At 34.3% G+C, this 21822-nt stretch overlaps 17 protein-coding genes across 17 annotated transcripts; 3 read left to right on the forward strand and 14 right to left on the reverse strand. All coding sequences in view use genetic code 6, as the record gives it.

Annotated features, from left to right (window-relative positions):
* Window positions 1-330: 330 nt before the first annotated feature.
* Window positions 331-1416, reverse strand: SS50377_22542 (Cysteine-rich membrane protein 2; the record flags this gene model as incomplete). The annotated part of the gene is made up of 1 exon (XM_067906431.1): window positions 331-1416. One exon carries the CDS (start codon window positions 1414-1416, stop codon window positions 331-333), a length of 1086 nt encoding a protein of 361 aa, XP_067765699.1.
* Window positions 1417-1657: 241 nt separating this feature from the next.
* Window positions 1658-2125, forward strand: SS50377_22543 (uncharacterized protein; the record flags this gene model as incomplete). Its single annotated transcript, XM_067906432.1, has 1 exon — window positions 1658-2125. One exon carries the CDS (start codon window positions 1658-1660, stop codon window positions 2123-2125), a length of 468 nt encoding a protein of 155 aa, XP_067765700.1.
* A 234-nt stretch (window positions 2126-2359) lies between these two features.
* On the reverse strand, window positions 2360-4378 carry SS50377_22544 (Cysteine-rich membrane protein 2; the record flags this gene model as incomplete). The annotated part of the gene is made up of 1 exon (XM_067906433.1): window positions 2360-4378. The coding sequence occupies one exon, from the start codon at window positions 4376-4378 to the stop codon at window positions 2360-2362; it is 2019 nt and encodes a 672-aa protein (XP_067765701.1).
* A 414-nt stretch (window positions 4379-4792) lies between these two features.
* Window positions 4793-5305, reverse strand: SS50377_22545 (uncharacterized protein; the record flags this gene model as incomplete). The annotated part of the gene is made up of 1 exon (XM_067906434.1): window positions 4793-5305. One exon carries the CDS (start codon window positions 5303-5305, stop codon window positions 4793-4795), a length of 513 nt encoding a protein of 170 aa, XP_067765702.1.
* A 961-nt stretch (window positions 5306-6266) lies between these two features.
* SS50377_22546 (uncharacterized protein) lies at window positions 6267-6671 on the forward strand (the record flags this gene model as incomplete). The annotated part of the gene is made up of 1 exon (XM_067906435.1): window positions 6267-6671. One exon carries the CDS (start codon window positions 6267-6269, stop codon window positions 6669-6671), a length of 405 nt encoding a protein of 134 aa, XP_067765703.1.
* Window positions 6672-6721: 50 nt separating this feature from the next.
* Window positions 6722-7852, reverse strand: SS50377_22547 (Cysteine-rich membrane protein 2; the record flags this gene model as incomplete). Its single annotated transcript, XM_067906436.1, has 1 exon — window positions 6722-7852. One exon carries the CDS (start codon window positions 7850-7852, stop codon window positions 6722-6724), a length of 1131 nt encoding a protein of 376 aa, XP_067765704.1.
* Window positions 7853-8110: 258 nt separating this feature from the next.
* Window positions 8111-8599, reverse strand: SS50377_22548 (uncharacterized protein; the record flags this gene model as incomplete). The annotated part of the gene is made up of 1 exon (XM_067906437.1): window positions 8111-8599. One exon carries the CDS (start codon window positions 8597-8599, stop codon window positions 8111-8113), a length of 489 nt encoding a protein of 162 aa, XP_067765705.1.
* A 50-nt stretch (window positions 8600-8649) lies between these two features.
* On the reverse strand, window positions 8650-11025 carry SS50377_22549 (uncharacterized protein; the record flags this gene model as incomplete). The annotated part of the gene is made up of 1 exon (XM_067906438.1): window positions 8650-11025. The coding sequence occupies one exon, from the start codon at window positions 11023-11025 to the stop codon at window positions 8650-8652; it is 2376 nt and encodes a 791-aa protein (XP_067765706.1).
* An 85-nt stretch (window positions 11026-11110) lies between these two features.
* On the forward strand, window positions 11111-11836 carry SS50377_22550 (uncharacterized protein; the record flags this gene model as incomplete). The annotated part of the gene is made up of 1 exon (XM_067906439.1): window positions 11111-11836. The coding sequence occupies one exon, from the start codon at window positions 11111-11113 to the stop codon at window positions 11834-11836; it is 726 nt and encodes a 241-aa protein (XP_067765707.1).
* Window positions 11837-11848: 12 nt separating this feature from the next.
* SS50377_22551 (uncharacterized protein) lies at window positions 11849-12382 on the reverse strand (the record flags this gene model as incomplete). The annotated part of the gene is made up of 1 exon (XM_067906440.1): window positions 11849-12382. The coding sequence occupies one exon, from the start codon at window positions 12380-12382 to the stop codon at window positions 11849-11851; it is 534 nt and encodes a 177-aa protein (XP_067765708.1).
* A 260-nt stretch (window positions 12383-12642) lies between these two features.
* On the reverse strand, window positions 12643-13404 carry SS50377_22552 (uncharacterized protein; the record flags this gene model as incomplete). The annotated part of the gene is made up of 1 exon (XM_067906441.1): window positions 12643-13404. One exon carries the CDS (start codon window positions 13402-13404, stop codon window positions 12643-12645), a length of 762 nt encoding a protein of 253 aa, XP_067765709.1.
* Window positions 13405-13504: 100 nt separating this feature from the next.
* Window positions 13505-13945, reverse strand: SS50377_22553 (uncharacterized protein; the record flags this gene model as incomplete). Its single annotated transcript, XM_067906442.1, has 1 exon — window positions 13505-13945. One exon carries the CDS (start codon window positions 13943-13945, stop codon window positions 13505-13507), a length of 441 nt encoding a protein of 146 aa, XP_067765710.1.
* Window positions 13946-14522: 577 nt separating this feature from the next.
* SS50377_22554 (Na+ driven multidrug efflux pump) lies at window positions 14523-16079 on the reverse strand (the record flags this gene model as incomplete). Its single annotated transcript, XM_067906443.1, has 1 exon — window positions 14523-16079. The coding sequence occupies one exon, from the start codon at window positions 16077-16079 to the stop codon at window positions 14523-14525; it is 1557 nt and encodes a 518-aa protein (XP_067765711.1).
* Window positions 16080-16546: 467 nt separating this feature from the next.
* SS50377_22555 (Chromatin associated protein KTI12) lies at window positions 16547-17290 on the reverse strand (the record flags this gene model as incomplete). Its single annotated transcript, XM_067906444.1, has 1 exon — window positions 16547-17290. One exon carries the CDS (start codon window positions 17288-17290, stop codon window positions 16547-16549), a length of 744 nt encoding a protein of 247 aa, XP_067765712.1.
* A 177-nt stretch (window positions 17291-17467) lies between these two features.
* SS50377_22556 (Transmembrane domain-containing protein) lies at window positions 17468-20074 on the reverse strand (the record flags this gene model as incomplete). The annotated part of the gene is made up of 1 exon (XM_067906445.1): window positions 17468-20074. One exon carries the CDS (start codon window positions 20072-20074, stop codon window positions 17468-17470), a length of 2607 nt encoding a protein of 868 aa, XP_067765713.1.
* Window positions 20075-20491: 417 nt separating this feature from the next.
* On the reverse strand, window positions 20492-20785 carry SS50377_22557 (Cysteine-rich membrane protein 2; the record flags this gene model as incomplete). The annotated part of the gene is made up of 1 exon (XM_067906446.1): window positions 20492-20785. The coding sequence occupies one exon, from the start codon at window positions 20783-20785 to the stop codon at window positions 20492-20494; it is 294 nt and encodes a 97-aa protein (XP_067765714.1).
* Window positions 20786-21092: 307 nt separating this feature from the next.
* SS50377_22558 (Cysteine-rich membrane protein 2) lies at window positions 21093-21410 on the reverse strand (the record flags this gene model as incomplete). Its single annotated transcript, XM_067906447.1, has 1 exon — window positions 21093-21410. The coding sequence occupies one exon, from the start codon at window positions 21408-21410 to the stop codon at window positions 21093-21095; it is 318 nt and encodes a 105-aa protein (XP_067765715.1).
* Window positions 21411-21822: the final 412 nt, after the last annotated feature.

The following is a 21822-nucleotide window of genomic DNA, read 5'->3' on the forward strand; positions in this document are numbered from 1 at the left end:
TTAGTAACATTAATTTCATATGAAATATTATTATAAAATGGAGACTTCCACAGTCTTGAGAATATAAATTTTATTCCAAAATATATTACATTTTTATATAATATTTAATATATCTAAAACTTGTTGAACAATGCTTGTTTTGTATATAAGTAAAAAATTAAAAATTCATATAATTTAATAGCAATATAATCTAAGAATATCAAATATGCTAATATTTAATGTAAATTTGTAGATAAAATATATTTTATAGTAGGTTGATCAAATTTGAATTTATTGTAGTTATTTTAAACAAAATAACAAAGAAATTGTATAATATAGTACTGTTATATTTCACTATTCCATTTAAGAATCTATGTTTAATAAATCTTCATTATTCTCAAATGGCAGCACTCTGTTTTGAATAACTTTTCTCCAACAATATAATGTTATAATAACAATTGCCAAAATTACTACTACAATAACAATAATAATTCCAATAATCGAACCTACACTTAATTATTGAACGACTTCACATTGACCCTCTTTTAGTCTCCTGCCTTCGTCGCACAGTGAACAGGTTGCGGCATCCTTAGCGTCGCAGGTCGCGCAATTCTTCACATGAGCGAAGCAGTTATCCACGACGCAATGCGTACCAGCGAGATTTGGAACTAGAGCGTCTTCGCACGTAAGGCACATAGTGATATCATCTTGACATGATAGGCAACCTAAAATTGCTGTTGATCCAAAAATGCACGTGTTTACACGGCATTCGTTGTTAAATGTATCAGGAGAATATCCATCGATGCATTAGTCGCATTATGTTAAAAATGGTGTATTGCATTTTATACACTTATCAACCGCACTCTAGCCGTTCATACAATCAATACAAGCCAAACCATCAGCGGTAATACCTTTATCTGATTAGCATAGTCCGCATAGTGACGGGTACGAATCTTTACATTGGACACAAAACTTAATATCCTCTAGACATACAGGAGTCAGGCAGCCGGTGCCCTCAGAATTTGCTACCTGTCCCTCGGGGCAGCCGACACACGAAAGTCCGTCCGTAGAGGGCACGGCACCATTCGTGCATCCTGCGCAGTGCGTAGGATCCGCTTTGTCGCAGGTCGCGCAGTCTTAGATGCCGATGCACTGGCTGCCGACACACTCCGTCCCAGCGGCATTAGGCACCAAGGGCTTCGCGCAGGTCTCGCACGTGTTCGTGTCCCTGGCGGGGACCTTATCGTTCGTGCAGGCGGTGCAGAGCTGCGGGGCATCAAAATCACACGTCGAGCAGTCTGTGGTAAAGACCAGGCACATGTTTGGAGTTAAAGGTGCGCAGGCGGTGTTATTCGTCACTAATACGTACGGTGGGTTACATTCTTTGCATTTCGTACCATCTACGGGGTCGTTCGTTTTGCAGTTAGCAATACTCATTAGAGAAAAGGAATGTGACAAATATCGGTTATGTGATTATTGTACTATAAAGTTCATAAGTGACTCCAAGATTTAACACGATACATCTACATACCAGCACACAGACTTAGCGCAATTCGGATATATAAAGAAGTGCCTGCCATCTGCCATTGTACCAGACGGCTATTGGGCAGGCGCGTGCTAGACGGGCCGGCTCTTGCGTATTACTGCGCACCGGACATCGCCAGCAAAAGTTAAGGGAATGTGCGAGTTCGTGAATCAGCCAGCCCCTAGCAGCGCTCGGACCCGTCGCATGCTAGCAGCGCCTGGTAAGCATCCCTGTGCAATGGCCGAATGCCCCAGGACTGCATCGAAATGGCGCCAGCTAGGCCTGGGTGAAACGGCTGTGCGCATAGCGTCACTGCCAGAGCTTGCCGCGGTAGGAATTGGCAGCTGCACATAGGCAAGCTGCTGCGAAAACTGCCTCTGGCGTAGACGTCCTCCCATCCCGCGTCGGCAGCCTAGGGTGCAGCGAATCCCCCAGAACCCGTAACGGACGGAGCTTCTAGAACGGTGCGGCTTCAGCGGCAACCGCTGGCACCAGGATGATCTGCAGTGCAGTGACGGTGAATGCCAGCGCGAACCGTTTGGTGTACGCGGTGGGCACTCCTGGGCGGATGCCCGCAGGGATAGTATAATAATGTACTCAGAAAACAACGCCTATTAGTGAGTGGCTAGAGCCTACCCCAGTGCCTGGAATCTTGTAGGTTGTGCCAGTTTGTGGTCATATAACGCTAGTACAACGACAGTTCTTGCACAATTTAGCTGAGTGCACAAATCTATCGTTGTGTCTGACGTCCTCTAGATTTTTGTTGGCTTCAACCATCTAGCGACAAACTCACATCCCATGCCTACCCCGCTGGCCTTGATTATTGAAAATGGTTTTAGGTCACTTAATTATCGGTCAGTTTATGGCATACCCGCTGCTGGCCTCGGGTTGGGCTTTGCTCCTCATCTTCCTCACGAGCATGGCTCCAACCACCACAGCTATGATTATCACAGCGATCACAATCATTCCCAGCCCGGCGGCGGTGCCCGCACTGCCCCTGTTCTGCGAGCAATCACCATCAATAGCAACGGATCCATCTTCACATTTTATGCAGTAAGTTGCCCCAGCACACTCGATGCAGCCTTTCTCACAGCGTCTGCAAATATTTTCTGAAATAAAATAGTACTTTTCGCATTGATTGCATTTTTTATCCTTCAAATCGAAATCTATACATTTCCTTGAATTCGAAACGCAAACCCCTGACATTATACTAAATCCACGTTCACACATTTTGCAATTATTTGGATTAGCTAAACTGCACTCTATGCATGACTTATCGTTTATCAAACAGGTATCATAATGATCGCAAATACCATAGACCAGGGCGTATCCTTATTTACAGTACTAACATTTGGTTTTATCATTATCCTGGCAACCATTACATTAGAAAATAGCATTTGGACCTACCTGACAATCATCTCGAGGAACACATTTACCTTCAGATTCCACATGGGTATCTTTGCACGTTTTGCAAATTGTTGGATTCAATAAGGAGCAGATGGTACAGTCATCAATTTTGGATAAGCACGCATCATAATGTTCGCATTTCCCTTCCACCAATATGTAAGTAGGAGCACATGCGTAGCAGGTTTTCGGGTCTTCCACTGAGCAATGTACGCAATTATTGTTTTTGGTGCTTTTATATGAACAATTTGATTTGTTATCAATACAACTACCAGAAACGAGTCTAGACTCAGAGTTACACAAATCGCAAACGTTGGAAATAGTTTTGCTGCATTGAATACAATCCATATCTTAGTAAAAACAGTAATCGTATTCTATACACTTTCCATTGACAAGCTTGTGAGACGAAATGCACCCTGAGCATTAAAATTTATCGTACTGGAAACACGAGTTACAGTTTTAAACTGAATTTGGCCCTCCTCTACAGTCATCACGAAGTATACACAAACCATCAGTTTTAATATACGTAGGTTTACATGAATAACAGATATGAGGATTGGTAGAGTCACAGTAGTTGCAATTATCAATAGTTTTTAGGCAAGAATCCTTGTTCACGCACTTTCCTTCAAGTAATATATAGGATTTGTCGCATCGGTGACAAATCATTTTATCTTGAGGATCACAGCTTTTGCAGTTGTCCACCGAATGCATCCCCGCGGTGCAGTCGTCACGTGGGACACACTTGTCTTTAATCTGGTCGTGGGTATGATCGCACATCTCGCAAGCGGTTGGATTCTCCTAGGTGCATTGAGAACAATGCTCGACCGTCTTCAGGCAGGCATCCTTGGCCACGCACACCCCGCTGACTAGAGTGTGGGTTTTTTCGCAGCGCTCACACTTCATCCTGTCATTGCGGTCGCAGTTAATACATTTCTCAATTGCATTAGGACCTACTATGCAGTTTGACCTGAAGATACACTTGTCGTCGCTCAGATAGTAGCCGTCCACGCAGGAGCCGCACTGTCCAGCACCATCTCTAGTGCATTTTGCACAGTGGTCGAGTGCCACTGGCCCGGAATTATAGGCGTCCGGGACTGAGCACTCAGTGCCCAGGTTTACCAGTCCCTGGGCGCATTCACCGCAGAGGCGGGGGTCCGCAATATTGCAACTAATACAGTAGTGGTTGTAGTACTTGCAGTTGTTAACGTGGACGCAAGTTCCATCGACGAGGGTATGGAAGCGCGGGTTGCATCTCCTGCACGTCTTGGCGTCGCCGAAGCAGTCCGTGCAGGCCATGCTGGCGCAGTCGGAGGTCTTCTGACACGTACCATCAACATTTATAGTTTTCTTGCAAAAGACCCCACATTATCCAGAACCAATTGCTAGCTGCGGGCGGCAGGTTAAACAGATGGCTGATGGCGAGGTATCAGTGCATGTTAAGCATTCTACTTTGCTATCATGGCAGATCATTTTAGATGAAGGGATAAATTTAATAATTCTCAATTTGGTGTAATATACATAGTTTCGATCCAAGTTTTACTTCCCTATTTATAACTTTTTTAAAAACATGAACATCTTAAACCACAAATAGTAAAGTTATTTTTATACTTATGCATTTCTATATATATGATAATAAGTAGAGTTTTAGTGTCACGTCTAAAACATTCATGACTATCAACGCTCTCAATTTTATATATAAAATTTTATACTGGAATTCTAAATTTAAAAGATAATTATAGAAAATTATATTATAGAGTAGTTTCCGATACGATTGCTAGTTTGATTAATATCTGATATGCTAATAATAGAATCATGGCTTCTATGCTCCTTCCATTCGCGTGTTTTTCATTTTATATTTGGCCTTGATTCAGCAGGCGTCTGAGATCATATGACAGTGAAATTCTATTTTCGGATTATTAGTATCAAAATTGGCAATCTCTATCTGTCGAATAACACGGTTTCACTAGTCAGAGGGGAAACAGTAAGTGCTACTTAGCGGGATAATTATCCACAAGATGCTACATCCTCAAAGTCAATGTTTCTATTTATGCGGAAGCTTGAGCCAGAGATGGAAATAACTTCTAAGCGCATGCAAGGAGTTACAATTATTTCAGCGCCTATCAAGATACGCTAATCCTGCTACTCTACCAACTTCGCATAGAACCATAGATAGTATGTCGAGTGCGTTTGGGATAGGATTCTATGTAATACTACGAATAATATTGTGGCCATGCTAGCTTCATGCGCTAGGGCTTAAATGTGAAATTTCTGGATATGGTACTTGGATTGGTAGTTTGCCCACGCAACTAAAATCCAAGTACTTTTAATTGCGTCCTAATCAAAGAAAACCTTCTTGCATGGTATAGGTAATGTTGGATTAAATTCCGATGAAGTCATGTTGGAGCTTCTCGATAGAAGCAATTCTAACTCGCAAACTGTGCTGAAGGAGTACTAACACTTACTACATAATAGCAACTGCGACCAGGCGTATTCTCAATTCACTACAATTTATTCGAAATAGTGGTTTAACAATTCGTACACAAAACTAAGAAATGTGGTAGAGCCAGTAACCTGGAGATGCCTTATGGAAAAGAATGAACATGTTGCAGCATGGAATAAGTCCACCGCATAAGCAATCCATGTAATCAGTAATCTACGGTAACCACGCGTTACTAAAGTGGGATCTTACGGTGCGATTATGGTCGCACTTCCCTACTAACGCACAGTCGGCTTATGTATTATTCAGATCCCCTGGAGTAGGTGAAAAAAGGGATACTCGCTGGATAAATACCAGATAGAAAACTATTAATAATAGAAATCTGATTACGGACTGATAAACAAATAGTATTAATAGTGTTAATGATGGGCCCACTGTCAACTACTTACATTTGTAGTTCTAGCAGGAAATACCCAGCGATTGATTACAAAGCAATTGCAAGAAAAAGTGAGTGCTAGTACTATAGGAGAGTTTCTGAAAATTTAAGTATCATTTGTATAGCGGCGTCACAAAATAAAAAATACTATAGCGTGTGAAAATGTACCTCATCTGCCTATCTAGCCTGTCAAACCCAGTTATTTGTTACTAATTACCAAACTCAATGAATCCATAATTTGCTATCAATTTGCAACTTACCTCGCCTGTAAGTATATAGGTCTATGACTAGTTCGAATTGCACCCGCGTTCGTAGTGGTCGTATCAGCAGCATTCCAAGAAATCACCGAATAATAACTGAGTTCGGACTGTTTGTCCCTTTATTTATCTGCATGCCATCTCTGGACCCATCTGCATGGGACTTCCGCCAGTTTAGTACATGCATAAAGAAGCAGCAAGCCTACGAATATTTATAGCAGCGCAATAATGTCAGGACTTCTACTCTTTGATATTGACACCCTAGAAATATGGTAATATAAACACGAATTCTACTCAAGGCTTTAGTTTATCTTAGTAGGCCTAGCAAGTGAAGCAATCCAAAACTTAGTCACAACATCCTGTACTTTCAGCTCAAACTAGTCTCATAGTGGGAAATTTGACATGATTCGGAGAACTGGTCACCACAAGTTGCTCAGTTCTAGGCGTCAAGCAGATGATTCTAGCATTTCCACGGATAATCCATTTTAGGAATGGAGTATCAAGCCAAAACATACCCGTATTAGGTTGATGCGATTAAACTTGCCAATTGATCACCCTACTAAAATTGGAACCATGCAACGGCGTGATAGTCATGCTAAAATATAAGAACTTAAAGTAATTTCACAAAACTGAAATTATTAGAAATAGACCCATCCTCAGTAAAGCAAGTTGTAGACTCTCACTCAAACCTCATACTGCGACCCTATTTAAGCTTGCACCTGATCTTTGATCAGGGTGGATGCTTTGTTCTGCTTGTACTTTTTAAATAAATATACCCCGAAAACCGCAAATCCGGCAGCCACTAGAATAACCGCTATGACAATGCCAATAATACCACCTGCGCTTAATTTTTGGATTTGCTCGCATTTCCCATTTGTCTCAATATGAGCATCGTCGCAAGAATCACACTGACCCTCTTTTAGTCTCCTGCCTTCGTCGCACAGTGAACAGGTTGCGGCATCCTTAGCGTCGCAGGCCGCGCAATTCTTCACATGAGCGAAGCAGTTATCCACGACGCAATGCGTACCAGCGAGATTTGGAACTAGAGCGTCTTCGCACGTAAGGCACAACATCTTATTGCTAGCCTAGCAAGTCAGGCATCCTTCAATTGCAGTAGATCCAAAAATACACGTGTTCAAAAGACATTTGTTATTAATTGTATCTGGAGAATATCCATCGATACATTCATCGCATTCTGTGAGATACGGAACATTGCATTTTGTGCATTTATCCACAAGTTACGGACCGTTCATGCAATCAATGCAAAATAATCCACCTTTCATAAGCCCTTTTCCAGGTTCACATTCACTGCATAACGACGGGGTATCGATGCTGCATTTTACGCAAAATTTTATATCCTTAAGGCAGGCAGGAGTCAGGCAGCCGGTGCCCTCAGAATTTGCTACCTGTCCCTCGGGGCAGCCGACACACGAAAGTCCGTCCGTAGAGGGCACGGCACCATTCGTGCATCCTGCGCAGTGCGTAGGATCCGCTTTGTCGCAGGTCGCGCAGTCTTAGATGCCGATGCACTGGCTGCCGACACACTCCGTCCCAGCGGCATTAGGCACCAAGGGCTTCGCGCAGGTCTCGCACGTGTTCGTGTCCCTGGCGGGGACCTTATCGTTCGTGCAGGCGGTGCAGAGCTGCGGGGCATCAAAATCACACGTCGAGCAGTCTGTGGTAAAGACCAGGCACATGTTTGGAGTTAAAGGTGCGCAGGCGGTGTTATTCGTCACTAATACGTACGGTGGGTTACATTCTTTGCATTTCGTACCATCTACGGGGTCGTTCGTTTTGCAGTTAGCAATACTCATTAGAGAAAAGGAATGTGACAAATATCGGTTATGTGATTATTGTACTATAAAGTTCATAAGTGACTCCAAGATTTAACACGATACATCTACATACCAGCACACAGACTTAGCGCAATTCGGATATATAAAGAAGTGCCTGCCATCTGCCATTGTACCAGACGGCTATTGGGTAGGCGCGTGCTAGACGGGCCGGCTCTTGCGTATTACTGCGCACCGGACATCGCCAGCAAAAGTTAAGGGAATGTGCGAGTTCGTGAATCAGCCAGCCCCTAGCAGCGCTCGGACCCGTCGCATGCTAGCAGCGCCTGGTAAGCATCCCTGTGCAATGGCCGAATGCCCCAGGACTGCATCGAAATGGCGCCAGCTAGGCCTGGGTGAAACGGCTGTGCGCATAGCGTCACTGCCAGAGCTTGCCGCGGTAGGAATTGGCAGCTGCACATAGGCAAGCTGCTGCGAAAACTGCCTCTGGCGTAGACGTCCTCCCATCCCGCGTCGGCAGCCTAGGGTGCAGCGAATCCCCCAGAACCCGTAACGGACGGAGCTTCTAGAACGGTGCGGCTTCAGCGGCAACCGCTGGCACCAGGATGATCTGCAGTGCAGTGACGGTGAATGCCAGCGCGAACCGTTTGGTGTACGCGGTGGGCACTCCTGGGCGGATGCCAGCAGGGATAGTATAATAGGATTTGCAGAATCATCAAAGCATTTACTTAATATTTTGCATGACGTATTCGTTTCTAACTTCTGCATTTAACATTTGGTAAGATTAAACCTAGTAAATGCTGAATAATTTTTTTAAATCAAATCTCATTTACTTCTGCGTCTTCAAAACTACTCGTAATAGTATGCGAAATGCTGGATATACTATTTACATATTGTTCAAGGACTACCTGAAATTTAACGTTCATTCCAAAATTTCTTACCTACCAGTATCCTAATAATCCATAAATCATAAGTTTATCGTATATTTTCGGATCAATGACAAATCTTCTTCCATAAAATTCATTTGGTATTTCACCAAAAAAGTTTCTATATGGAGCTCGAATAGCACACTATCCTTCATGGTCAATAATACGCATACTCATTGGGTGAAATATTAGATACTACTAGCAATAATTGCAACAGTCATTCCTGCAAGTCGTGTGCGCTCCAGAACCACAAAAAATGCAAAAAATAATCTCTTCAATATTTATTATTGTATTACACTCAATACAACATGTATTAATTATAGAGAATGAATCTTTAGGTAGAGATAACTTAATCTATTAAATAGGATATGTGATAGGAGATTCACCGGAAATACATTGCATATATTATAAAACTGTAAGAAGATTTCTAGAAATAATACCACCATCATTAATTGAAGTAATATGAGGTTTAAATGCTTGATATGCCAAAAATACGTTATTTAGTAAGCTATAAGAGAATCGAAGCAGAAGAGGAAATTTATCGAATAGACCTTCATAAAAATTGAAAGAATTTTGAATGATTATACTATGCATTTCCATATCACAGAATGGGCAATTATACTTATTTTTTATACACTAATAATGAAAATTATGGCCACATGTAAGTGGAATATTTTTATGAAGAAAGTTTGAAATCTCAGAGTTGATAAGAACTGGACAGAAAATATTATGCAATATATCTTAGTGGCAATAATCGCAGGTAAGTCTCACATCAATTTTAGAATAATCTGGACTCATTAGCTAATCTTATGTAGTTTATGTTTTAGTAAGTAATAAAGCAAGCCGCTTCTAAAGTGAAAGCTTTGATTTTGTATCAATTGATTATACTATTTTATGTTTCTCAAACAATGAATTAATATTATTGAGTTTTGATGAAATTATGTCTAACCTGATGGTATTCTTAAAAAAATATTGATTATTTGATATATTCTAGATTTTACAGATTTTTTGTGAAAAGATGTAATCTTCCTAAAAATTTTATATGTCATCAAATGAGTACATATCGTTTTCAAATTCATTATAGGTCATATGACAACACTCTTTTATAAACTATGGCAGTTCCTATAACGATAAACTGAATGGAATACAATGTTCCACTTATGCAATTTAGAACTTTTCATATTATGTTAAATTAATCTTTAACACATCTAGTGTGGAATAGTTATCTTTGGATAAAAAGATTCTAAAAATAAATTCTTAATAGAAGATATGGTGTTATAAATGCTGCTAGTGATTAGTGAAAAATATCTTCAATTTTGAAAATACATTAACTTCATTAAATTTTATATTACCGTTATAATGTATCTCATCAAAAAATTCATGTAAATCGATAGAATTTCGCTTATAAAGATCATGAAATATGTTAATTTTATTAATATAGTGAGCTTCAAATGGTATAATGAATTACTGAATAAAAGAATCCAATTCAACATTTGATATAAATTCTATAATATCACATAGTAATAATGGAAATATGGGTGGCAATGGGTAGAAAAATTCTTAAGAATATATATTTTTTGTATTCTATAAAAACATAGTTACATCTACAAGACAGAATCTAATTTCTCTAGATACTAGTAATTAATAAAATTGTATAAAGAAATTTTGATAGTGGTCCATTTTATCATTGAATAACTTAATTTCTTCAGATGAATTGTGGTACTATTAAAGTATCATAACATTAAATGATGTACAAAATTAATTTTCAATATATAATAGTTATTTATTCAATATACTAAAGCACTTAACTGGATAATATAGGATTTAACTGTAGATTATTTTCATATGGGTTTACTGCATGCCAAGCAGAATATCAACAAAAACATGATTGCTCAAACTTTAAATAGCAGTTTTACTTTCTATCAGTAATTAGTATTTTTTATCTAGGATATTAAAGCCATTCTTAAGGGCGTAATTAAGAAAAGAAGTCTAAATAGCTTTAGACCCTGATAAAGAGTATACATCGGGTTCTTCCATAGTTTAGAGTAATGATAAATGAAAATTTATAGGAATATGTTGTTTATAGTGGGTAATATTACAGATACTTCCCAGTTCGTCGCACTGGCAGACCCCGTTAAAGTCATTACATATCCAATAATCGTGGTTTAGATGTAAAACAATACACTGCTCACATATTGATTAGTTTTCGAGTGGTGTGCATGTGCAATAGAAAATGAGGTTTCCTGAATGTGATACTCTCTCACACATTAGGCCAGATGATAATATTATATGTAAAAAGAATAATTATAGATGTTGTAACTTATATTATTATACTGATTATAATATCTCCCAGATGATGAATGTCTAAAATCTTTTGTAACGCTACCTCAATAATGCTGTATTTTATACTCATCTGGACTAACAGAATAATTTTTTTACTGTGTGCAACGACGAGTTGTTCCAGTTCGATTCTAACAAAGTAAAAAAGTAGATCGAAAATTTTTAGCTGCTCAATGATGGTAGTCTCTATGTGGTCAGAGAAGGCGCCTCAGAACTCATTTGCAGCCATTGCAGTGATTTCACCGTTTCCCATAAAAAGCACCTTCTGGTGTTCTATTCTGGAGCCCTTACTTTAAGGGATACTCGAAGTCCAAGGCAGATTTTTCTAGATTCCCCCGAAATTTTTTCTATGTTTCTCAGTGAGGAAACTCTCTTTCTTGCGTCTGAAAATTCTATTTTTGCTCTAGATTTGAATAGAACTGCCGCACCGAAACGTGTTTTTCAGTTTAGTAAAAACCCAGTTAGACCACTTTCCGTACAGGTAATTGACTAGTTTTGCGTCGTCCAAACCGCTCCTAAGTCGCTACTCTTTCGTCTAGATGCGAAACTTTCACTTACCGTTTACTTCCCCTACCGCGTTGAGCTATTTGGTACGTATTCTGGATAGGTGTTTCTGCTTAACTTCCGCTAGGGAACTGCTGTAGAGCTGAGCCAATTCTAGTAATTCACGATCCCAAGGTCTCTTGTCTATTGCAGTGGTTTTTTTGCGCTTGGGAGTGCTATTTTCAGGTTCGATTGATACAGAATATATTCATTCTTGGGTACTAGTACATTGATCACCATATGGCGTTACTGGTACGCTAATAGCACATGATACTGGACAGTCAACTCCCTCCTGATCTTCTGTGAGTACACAATCGGCTACCTGCAGTTATTAGAGGCAGTATAAGAGATAATTACGCTTTATAGTAGTATAATAAGTATTCAGTGTTTCCTCTGAATTTGGATACTGTTCTAAATAAGATTAAAGTCGTGAATCTTCAGTAGACTTAATAAAAATATTGAAGTGTGATAGATCAACGAGAGGAGATAAAAGGGCAAACTGTCCAGTGACGAATACGATCGATCTATTCATAGTATTTAGAAAATTAAATATTTACGAGAAATTGAAATTAGATAAATTATTGTCTTTTACTTAATCATGAAAACTATAAAATTTTATATCAAAAGTTTTACTAAGAATATTAAAAATTTTCAAGCTAGATGAGACAGAATTGCTGGCAACAGCTATAACGAATAGCTTAGATGTGTCTCTGGTTTTGATGAGGTGATGCAGGTGCTCCATATTATGTAATATTTTGAGATGGTAATTTATAGAATTGTCTGTAATTTAATATTTATTTTCTATTTCCTAATCGCTTATTTCACCCTATTGATGATATCATATCAGTTCAAGTTGTTAATACACTCATTGTAACCTCTTAGTTTCTTGAACTACTTTATACGTTATTTCCTACTACTCACCAATTCACAATGCATCTAACTTAAAAATCAATAATAACCTTCCCAAATTATTATAATTATTACTATATAATAATCATATTTTCACTTTTTACTGCTCCTGCATCTCGAGATCACCTTATAGAACTGATCCCCTCTCTGACACTCTAACCTGAAAAGATCGTCGTAATTAACACTTTCTGTAAGAATATTCCTCTTTTGCGCAGCCACTGGAGTGCGTATAACGCCCGATCTGGACCGGTATTGCAGCAGGCTGCGCCGCAACAGGACTTCCTGGCTGGCACCGTCTCTCCGCGGCGTGCAGCGCCTAACAGCACTATTCCCGGCGTCAACCACGCTCTGCACTATCAGTTTCTCTGGCTGGACGGAATTCTGCTCGTAAACTTGAACCCTCTGCGTCTAAATTCGCCCCGTCGTGAAATTCAGAAATTTGATGCCCGCCTGCAGAGCAGATTTCGCATTCGTCAGGGCGGCCTGCGATTTGAGGTCTATCTGGGCCTGTAGGCTTCCGGACTCGTGCTCGTATATTTGCACGGCAGCTTCGCTTTCCGAGAGGCGCAAGAGCGCCAGGATGTCCCTGCTTGTGATGAATTCGTTAAGTGGGCGGACGAGGAGACGGTGCATCTGCTTAAAAACCTATTTCTGCACTTTCAGGTTGAGTGGAATATTGGAATTAGCGCTCATGATTTGCTTGTTCCGAGTCGCAATAGCCTCAGATCTAAAACTGATTGATACTGAGTTTTTGAAAAAATGTATGCCTAAAACGTCGTCTGTTGAGTTTCTGAGGAGATTAGATAACGTTGTAAGAGATGTATTGATTGGCGGGTCTCGCAGAATTAGAGTCATTTTGAAGCGATTTATAGATATTAAATATTATGTGATTACATAGTAAAGATTTAAATTAGATAAATGCACAATCTACTTATTAGGCTTTTTACTATTAAACTCACTCATGTTTACTATTCTTTTTCTTTTTCTATTGAGCAAAATCTGCAATTTAATACAGATTCGTTCTTAGAATTACCAAATTTTCTTATAAAACACTTGCATGGTGTTTTAGGCTGTCTATTCTGTTAAATTATTCTTTAATGTCTTTCATACCTAACCGTATTTTGGACATAGCGCCTATAGTTTCAGGTAGCTACTAAAAGTCATCACAAGTATTAAAATCAGTAACAGAAAAACTGTTTTATCTTTATAATTAAAAATCTGCTATTATAGGCTTCTAAATTTCAATATGACTATGCTTTTTTACTTTAGAAAGCATAGCGGTTAAAAGATTGAAGTCAAATGGGTTATGTTATGAATGTTAGAATACAGGAGACATCGTGCGACTAGGTTTTAAAGAGCTTAGTATGGATGGTACTCGAGACGGAAACCCATTCATTTTGATCAGACAACTTTAGTTAGATATATAATATTAGTATTATAATATGATAAATTTTTTATACAGGTGTAGCCGTAGAATAAATAAAATGTTTTACACGTATTTTATAGATTATATTTATTTCAAGAGAACCCAAGATAATTGTAGTTTGTTCAATAAATGGGTAGAACGCTATTAATTGAGAAAACAACATTTTTTGCAAATAAAGGAAGTGCTATACTATTTTATTACCTTTATATTAGAGAAGCTGAAATTTTACAAAAAATTATTATCAAATTTTTAAAAACTGGATTGTTATTTAAGCTTATAATAATGTCTTGACATGATTATCATGTGAATCTAGTTGAATACTACTAATTGAAATATAAATACTACATATTTTTGCTAATAAATATTAATATAGTTCAAATATTATGTTATAAAGTATTCTACAATTTTGATTTAACAGAAAAAGTTATCAGTATAAAATAAGCGTATACTAGTAATATCAATTATAATGCAACCTTTTTATAAATAATTTTTTTTGATTAACTAATTTTAATATACCTTATAGGTCGTAAAAGAAATGAAATGACCATCAATCAATATGAGTCTCCTATATACTAGCAATTGATACTTCTACACCTTCTATAGCTTTAGGTTCTGCTTCCTATTCGTCTGCCATTTTCTTGAAATAAAAGGTCTACTACCAAATGAAAAACTAAGCTGCCAGGAAACCACAAACCTCAGTAATAGTAGGTACGATGAATATCCATTTTATATCTAAGAATAATGGGAAAATGTATATACAAATAACATTAACGATAAGTCTAAAGACTTATAGTAAAGTGGCAGTTATTACCTTTCGGCGCATTTAAAATACACCTGACGCAAAAGTAATCGAGCTTTACGTAAAAATTCCAGAGAAACAAATTCTCAACAAAGGGGTTGCTTCATCTACAAATTTCTGGTCTGAATTAAACATTTTAATTAAAAATGGCATCAGACCGATCAAAATGAGTTATACTACTAAAAGAATACCGGTAGTTAGCCAGTCAGCATATAATATTAATTTTTAGATTCTACGATATTTATTTTATCCTAGATTATATGAAAAGATAGCTAGAAAACCAAAATATATTCCAAGACGTGGTTAAACCATTAGTTGTATCAGACGCAAAAAAATTCCCAATACTGCTTAATATTATGTGGTTCGGCTACCTGCATATTTAGAGATTTACGAACTAGTTAAGGCCTAAGCAATAATAGTTGGGATAGTATTAAATGCTGCAGGAATAAATTGTTTAAATGTAGTTTTTAGATAAAACCAACTGAATTTGATATACTTTTTATCAAATTTAATTATAGTTGACTTAACACCACCAAAAAAATTGTAAAGTATCCATAAATCAATTATCAATTGCGATACAACAGTGGAAATAGCTGCAGATTACATTTTAAGTTTATCTAAAAAGAAATTGAACAAGATTGCATCCAGAATAATATTTAAGGCAGAGCTTAGTATAAGGCAGACCATAGCCTCCTTAACTTTATTTTCTTATCTAAGTAGTGGTAGTAATGCCCCATTGATAGAATACGAGACAATGCCTATAGAGTACATTACCCACATATAATTAGATAAATATGTGTAAACTGGTTCTGTAGTTGCCCCTAATCCTCTTGCAATAATATTCTTTAATGGTAATATAATTGCAGGCATGATTATATTATAAATAACCACAAGTAAGAAAAACTATGTAGCATAATTTCTAGCTTCCTCTGGTTTCTTTTATCCAAGTGCAGGTCCTATTAGCGATATTGCACCAACTGAAAGCGACTAAATAACAACAATACAAACGAGTAATTCCAAGGGGGTTCCAACTGAAGAAGATGCGAGCCCTGCCTAACCTAAGTATTGCCCTATGAAAATTGAGTCGGTAATCAGATAAAGTGTTAGAATCAAAAATCCAACTATGTTGTTTGCTGATTGGTATAATAATACTTGAAATATAGGCCCATTTCCAATATATTCAACACTTTTCTTTTACTTACGTCTAGACTTTTAAGATAAGGCTTATATTTAATCAAAGTCTTATTCATCTTCATATTTTTATGTTATTGCATTATCTATTGTCGATAAATTGTCTTTGTTCATTTTAATAAATATCATGTAATATTAACTCAAGTATATAAATCCATTCTAAATAATATTTGGCATATAATTTAAGTTTATACCTACTAAATATGACTATATTCAATTAATAATTCTTGAAGTATACGTATATTTTTAATGCATAAGTATTTTATGATACTATTGTATTTTACAAAATGATAGATACTATCTATACATAAGTAGTAATAAAGATAATCATCTTTAATTCCAATCTTATGTTATTTTAATTAAGTATCCTAATCTGAATTGATCTTATTTACTTACACTGCATTATTTATTGATATATTTAAAGTAGGAAATTTATATAATATTTTATGTAAGCATTAATTTCGATTTGTTATCCTAATATAATCTTATTTTTAAATAATACAACTATTATTATATCATATTGTATTGGTTTCATAATTAAATTATATACTAAAATATTATATAAGTTTGCAATAATGCTATCACTTAATTTTACTTAACCATTCTACAAATACTGTACCCATATCTATATTTTCCTGATTATTTCTATGCTCGTCCATCCAGAATTTTATAAATTCAGTTTTACATAATTACAACTCATCTACACTATAAATCTTCTTACAATCAAAATAAACTCCTTCACAGACTTATACAGTTGTTTCTAAGTCTGTAACACGTTGCATTGATATAATTTTTTGACAAACATTATTCAAAAATACAGCAATTGAAACATTAATCTATCTCTTAATTTATGTTGCTCGTTTAACAATTTTATCGCTTTTTTTCATTAAATATTCAACACACTCTTCAGCAGCAATAAAATTAGGATTGTCCCATTCACTTTTTTCAAGGATTTGCTCTTATCTTGACACTAAATTCAAATATATATCTTCTGCCCATTTTTCGTTTGGACCTTTTTCGTTAGTTGAAACTAGAACAGCAAAACGTGTCTTACGTTCTCTAGCAACGCAAAATAGCTCATATCTAAAAGATTTTGTATGATTAGTACAATCCACAATAACCAGAGTTTCATCATTCAAAAATTGTTATACAAAGGAGTAAATAGATCTAAATAGTTCAATTTACCTTTTAACCTGTTCTTCTGGTGTAAAACTAAGTGAGTCTGGTGATACTACTTTAGTAGACATAGAAGATAAGTCTTAGACTTATGTTGCTAACTCAGATTTTCCAGAGTTAGGTTTACCATAAAGAAGAAGTAAAGGCATTTAATTATTTTGTATAGTTTTAAAGCATTATTATATATAATTATAGTGTACTAATTAAAGTAACATATGTCGCACCCTAAAAATAATAAGAATACATATTGACAAAATAATATGGTAGTATAGTTTGCTACTAACTGAACAATTCACTAAATATAGTCATTTTGGCATACAAGATTATCAATGTATAAAGAAATAAGGCAAGATTAGTAGTAATAAAAAGATTGTAAAAAACGAAATATTTACTACTTACTGAAAATTATATTAGTTATGATCATAGTATTTCTTAAATACACTTTTAAATGGTTCTTCAACTTATAATTAATTTAGTTTTTACTATTGACCATGGTTATAACAATCATCATTCTCACATAAATATGAATACGTTTAGTTAAAGAATGATTTTCCATAGGAATAAAAATATTGCTAGTCTTAAAAGAATGATATTTTAATTGTTTTGTTTTTAACAAACGGCTTTGCTAGAGTATTCAATGGCAGTAGATCAATACATTTAAAGTTTTATTCTATCACAAACCAGTAGTTAAAAATATTTTTAAAAATCAATACTCCACTACAGAAACTAGGAATTTATAGTTAAAATAGAGATAAATTAGTTACTATATTAGAATCTTTAATAAAATTATGATAATCTAAAATTATTTAGAAGTTTAAAATAGTAGATTTAATTTCAGGACTGATATTATTAGTATAATAGTCTTTAAAATCATACCTTATTAGATAGTATACACCATCTTATCTAAAAATATCTGGTAAATCTAACTCTATAAATAAAACAATTTAATAAAGTTGTATTAATGCTGTTAATTAAAGTTACTATATAAATTATTAACATAAATAAAAGATTTTTGTCTTATCGTCTGTAATTCTAAAAGATAAAATTGTATCAGACGCTTTACCTGCCTTAATATCATTGAGTGATACCATATTGAATTAATTTATATAATCCTAGGTAAATTGAAAATTAGAACAAATAAATAAATATTCATTAAAAAAGAAAAACTACTGCTATTTAGGAACAGATAAGTCTTACACTGAATAAATATTTTAAATATTTTATTATATAGTAGTGTTTTATATTAAGTCTGAACATTTTTATTCACTATTAGTGAAATTAACTGAAATAAGAATTGAAGTTTCTGTATCCTAATGGTATAGACAATACTACTACTCAAATATATTTATAATATCAATAAATTAAAATGTATTAATAAAATTTATATCTATTAAATGTTATTGAATGTTAAAGAGATCTTATTCAGTTTAAATACTTAAAATTTTATATGATTAATAGAGCGAGGTCCAATTTATATAAACAAGATGGTTTTCTAAAGCTACTATGATCTATCCTTATTCTTCTTAAATTTAATACAAAATATTTTATATAAAACCATGTGTAAGAAAAAACTGTTTAATATCGGGATGATATAAAAATGCATCTCCTTAGTAAACCAATATTATATTTTAACTTATTATTTCTTTTTCTTGTTATTTTCCGACTGTTACTATACCTAATAATATTCTACCAAATTTATCTGAATCTATATATAATGGCATGCTATAATATAACATATCATCTTATTTAAATATTTAATATTGATTGTAATCTGGATATAAGCTCCCTATACCTTAATATATGCAAATATAATTAATTAACTCTTAGCTAACAAATTATATAACAGGTAACGCATCACCAAAATTTAAAAAATAATTCCTTTTCTCTGAAAAATAAATTTCTGGTGTTAATAAAATCATGCTTTACTTATCAAAAATATATTACACATTCCGAAACGCAGTAAGTTTAGATAATGGCGGTTAGTTTTCTTCATCTAATAAAAACAATGTCATTGGAAAATCAAAGATTACTAATTGAATTTCTATTTATGATGTGAAAGTAAAACCAACAAATTTTTGTCTCTTAGAAAATGAGTTCTCCTTCATATTTATATCTAAGTAATTACTTCTGAATATCTAAAATTGTTCATTTCCAAATTGCATGATTTCTCTCATTTACATGTTAACAAATTATGAATAATCTTATTCATAGATAATATTAATATCAAATTAATATACTTAGGTCCAATTTGTTATAATTAATTTCTATCTCCCTAAAGCCACTATTTATATTTTTGCATATCGTGAAATAGTACCTATGAATATTTCAACTTTTCTTAATATTTAGTGAATCTTTTTATTACCACCATCAATAATAATAAGAATATTTTCATCATTAACTGCGAAATTTTTTCTAACAAAATTTTTTTCATTTAAAAAATCGGAAGTTAAAGTCATTTAATCTACAATTGATGAAAATTCAACAAAATCAAAATGATCTGTGAGGCTAGTTAATTCAGGTTAAATATTAAGAGAATGTGTATACATCTTATTTAATTCATGTTCATATCCTTTAGGATATCGCCATTTCAATTTTGAATAATCCTATCCATTATCTTATTATTTTTTATGAACATCTTTTTCTAGTTACTTTACCGATTAAGCAAGTATGCTAATAGAATCTTATATTTTTTATTTTTATGTTGATAGCTTAGGATCCTATTATGAAGTTGTCTTCCAATCGGTGAAATCATATTGATCTAGCAATTTAGAGTATAATAAATTATCCATCATGATCAAATCATCATATATTCCTTATAAAACAATTATCAACATTACGATAATATTTACTATAAGATTATATTCTATAAAATAATAGTAATTTACTGGCGTCACTTTAATGATAATAATTGAAATTTTAGATACAAGTATCATATAACTTATTCCAATGAAATAGTTAACTAATAACTCGTATTAAATTCATGAATTAACATATAAATATTATAATCAGCTATTAGCGAGCAATAGCTAAAAATATATTTATCTATTACAGTAGCCAAAACCATAAAACATCTATTATGAAATTATTTATAATTATTTTTCTAACTATGGATACCTTTTATCTTATGGATAATATGATATGGACTTTGCAGCCTATAATAAAACTGAAAAACATAGTCTTTTCCTTATCAAGATCTTACCGTCATCAAAAATTTCAACTACCATACTAACTACATATATGCGAGTGTCTTCTCAGGTCAAGAAATATCTTGTCTTAGCTTATATTTCTAAAGAAAAAGTTAATTTTGTCTCCTTAAAATACACCCCGCGCTCAGAACGTAAGTGACAAAATCATTCATCAATCTCCTAAAGTAATGGTTCGTTTTCTATACCTTACTTTGGTTTTTTGAAGTAACAGAATATGCTAATTATAGCTATAACTGAAAAAATTACACCAATTGATACACCTATTATTATATAAAGTGTGTTTAGTTTTTCAGTAATACATTGGCCATTGAAAATGTAGAATCCCGCCTCACACTGATTGCAATCAGAATTTAATAATACAAAATGATCTTCACATTACTCACATACACTAGGGTCTAAAGGGTCACATTATTAACAGAATGAAACATTGCATGTCATTTTTCTAATGTTAGTTATTAGCTATATATCCAAATATCATTTAATAATAATCATAATTTTACAACTAAATTTGATTTGATATCCTATAATTTGCAATTTTCAAAGTAGTTATATTCCTATATAATATAATTTAAGTATTATGAAATACTTTTTATAGTATTTTTTATATAAATCAAACACTTGGTTACGGTTCCTCTGCTTGATTATAACTAAATCTTATTGTGTTATTTCTCATAGCTAATTAAGTTTCATTAACCAAAAGAAAAATAATATATAATTATTAGAAAGTTAAATTTTTAAAGAGTATTCATTGTTGCTCTAATTATTTTTCTTGCAATAAAGGCTCCTTTTCGAGTTTAGACGCAGCGGATTATTTTTTACTTTTAACAATAACAAACGCCGCTATAAATATAATTACTAAAAAGAAAACTACACCCATACTGATTCCAATAATGAGATCTTATTGTTCTTCTTTGATACTTACACATTCATTTTCTACAATCTCATATCCGTCTTAGCAATCAGCACATTTATTATCTTTAAGATTAAAATGAGGATTGCAATTTTCACAAATCGAATTCACCTCATTAGTACAAGATTGGCAATTTACTACATTGCAGGGCATTTTTAATAAAACATAAAGTATACACTATACTATAATATATACTATAAATCTATACTAAAATTAATTTCAGATAATTTTTAATTAATCTCTACGTAAATAAAACTACTTCTAAATAGGTTAATATGTAAAAGTACATTTATTACTAATCCGGTACATTAAATTATATCTAAGGTTATAATGCGTAAGCTTAGACTATTTTAGTTTTAAACCTTGATATTAATAATTAGTATCATTTATATTTTTATTCTATCTAAGAAATTAAGATAACATATTTAATATATGAAATTATTTAATTTATGTTATAGCTTATTTGTAGTTAGATTACTACTAAAACTAAATTTAAATGTAAAATATGATCGCTCTAAAGAGCACTACTACACTTTATCATAATAGCATCTCTTTATAAGAATAA

The sequence above is a fragment of the Spironucleus salmonicida genome, chromosome 3, assembly GCF_000497125.1.
Source record: "Spironucleus salmonicida strain ATCC 50377 chromosome 3, whole genome shotgun sequence".
Taxonomy (NCBI): Eukaryota; Fornicata; order Diplomonadida; family Hexamitidae; genus Spironucleus; species Spironucleus salmonicida.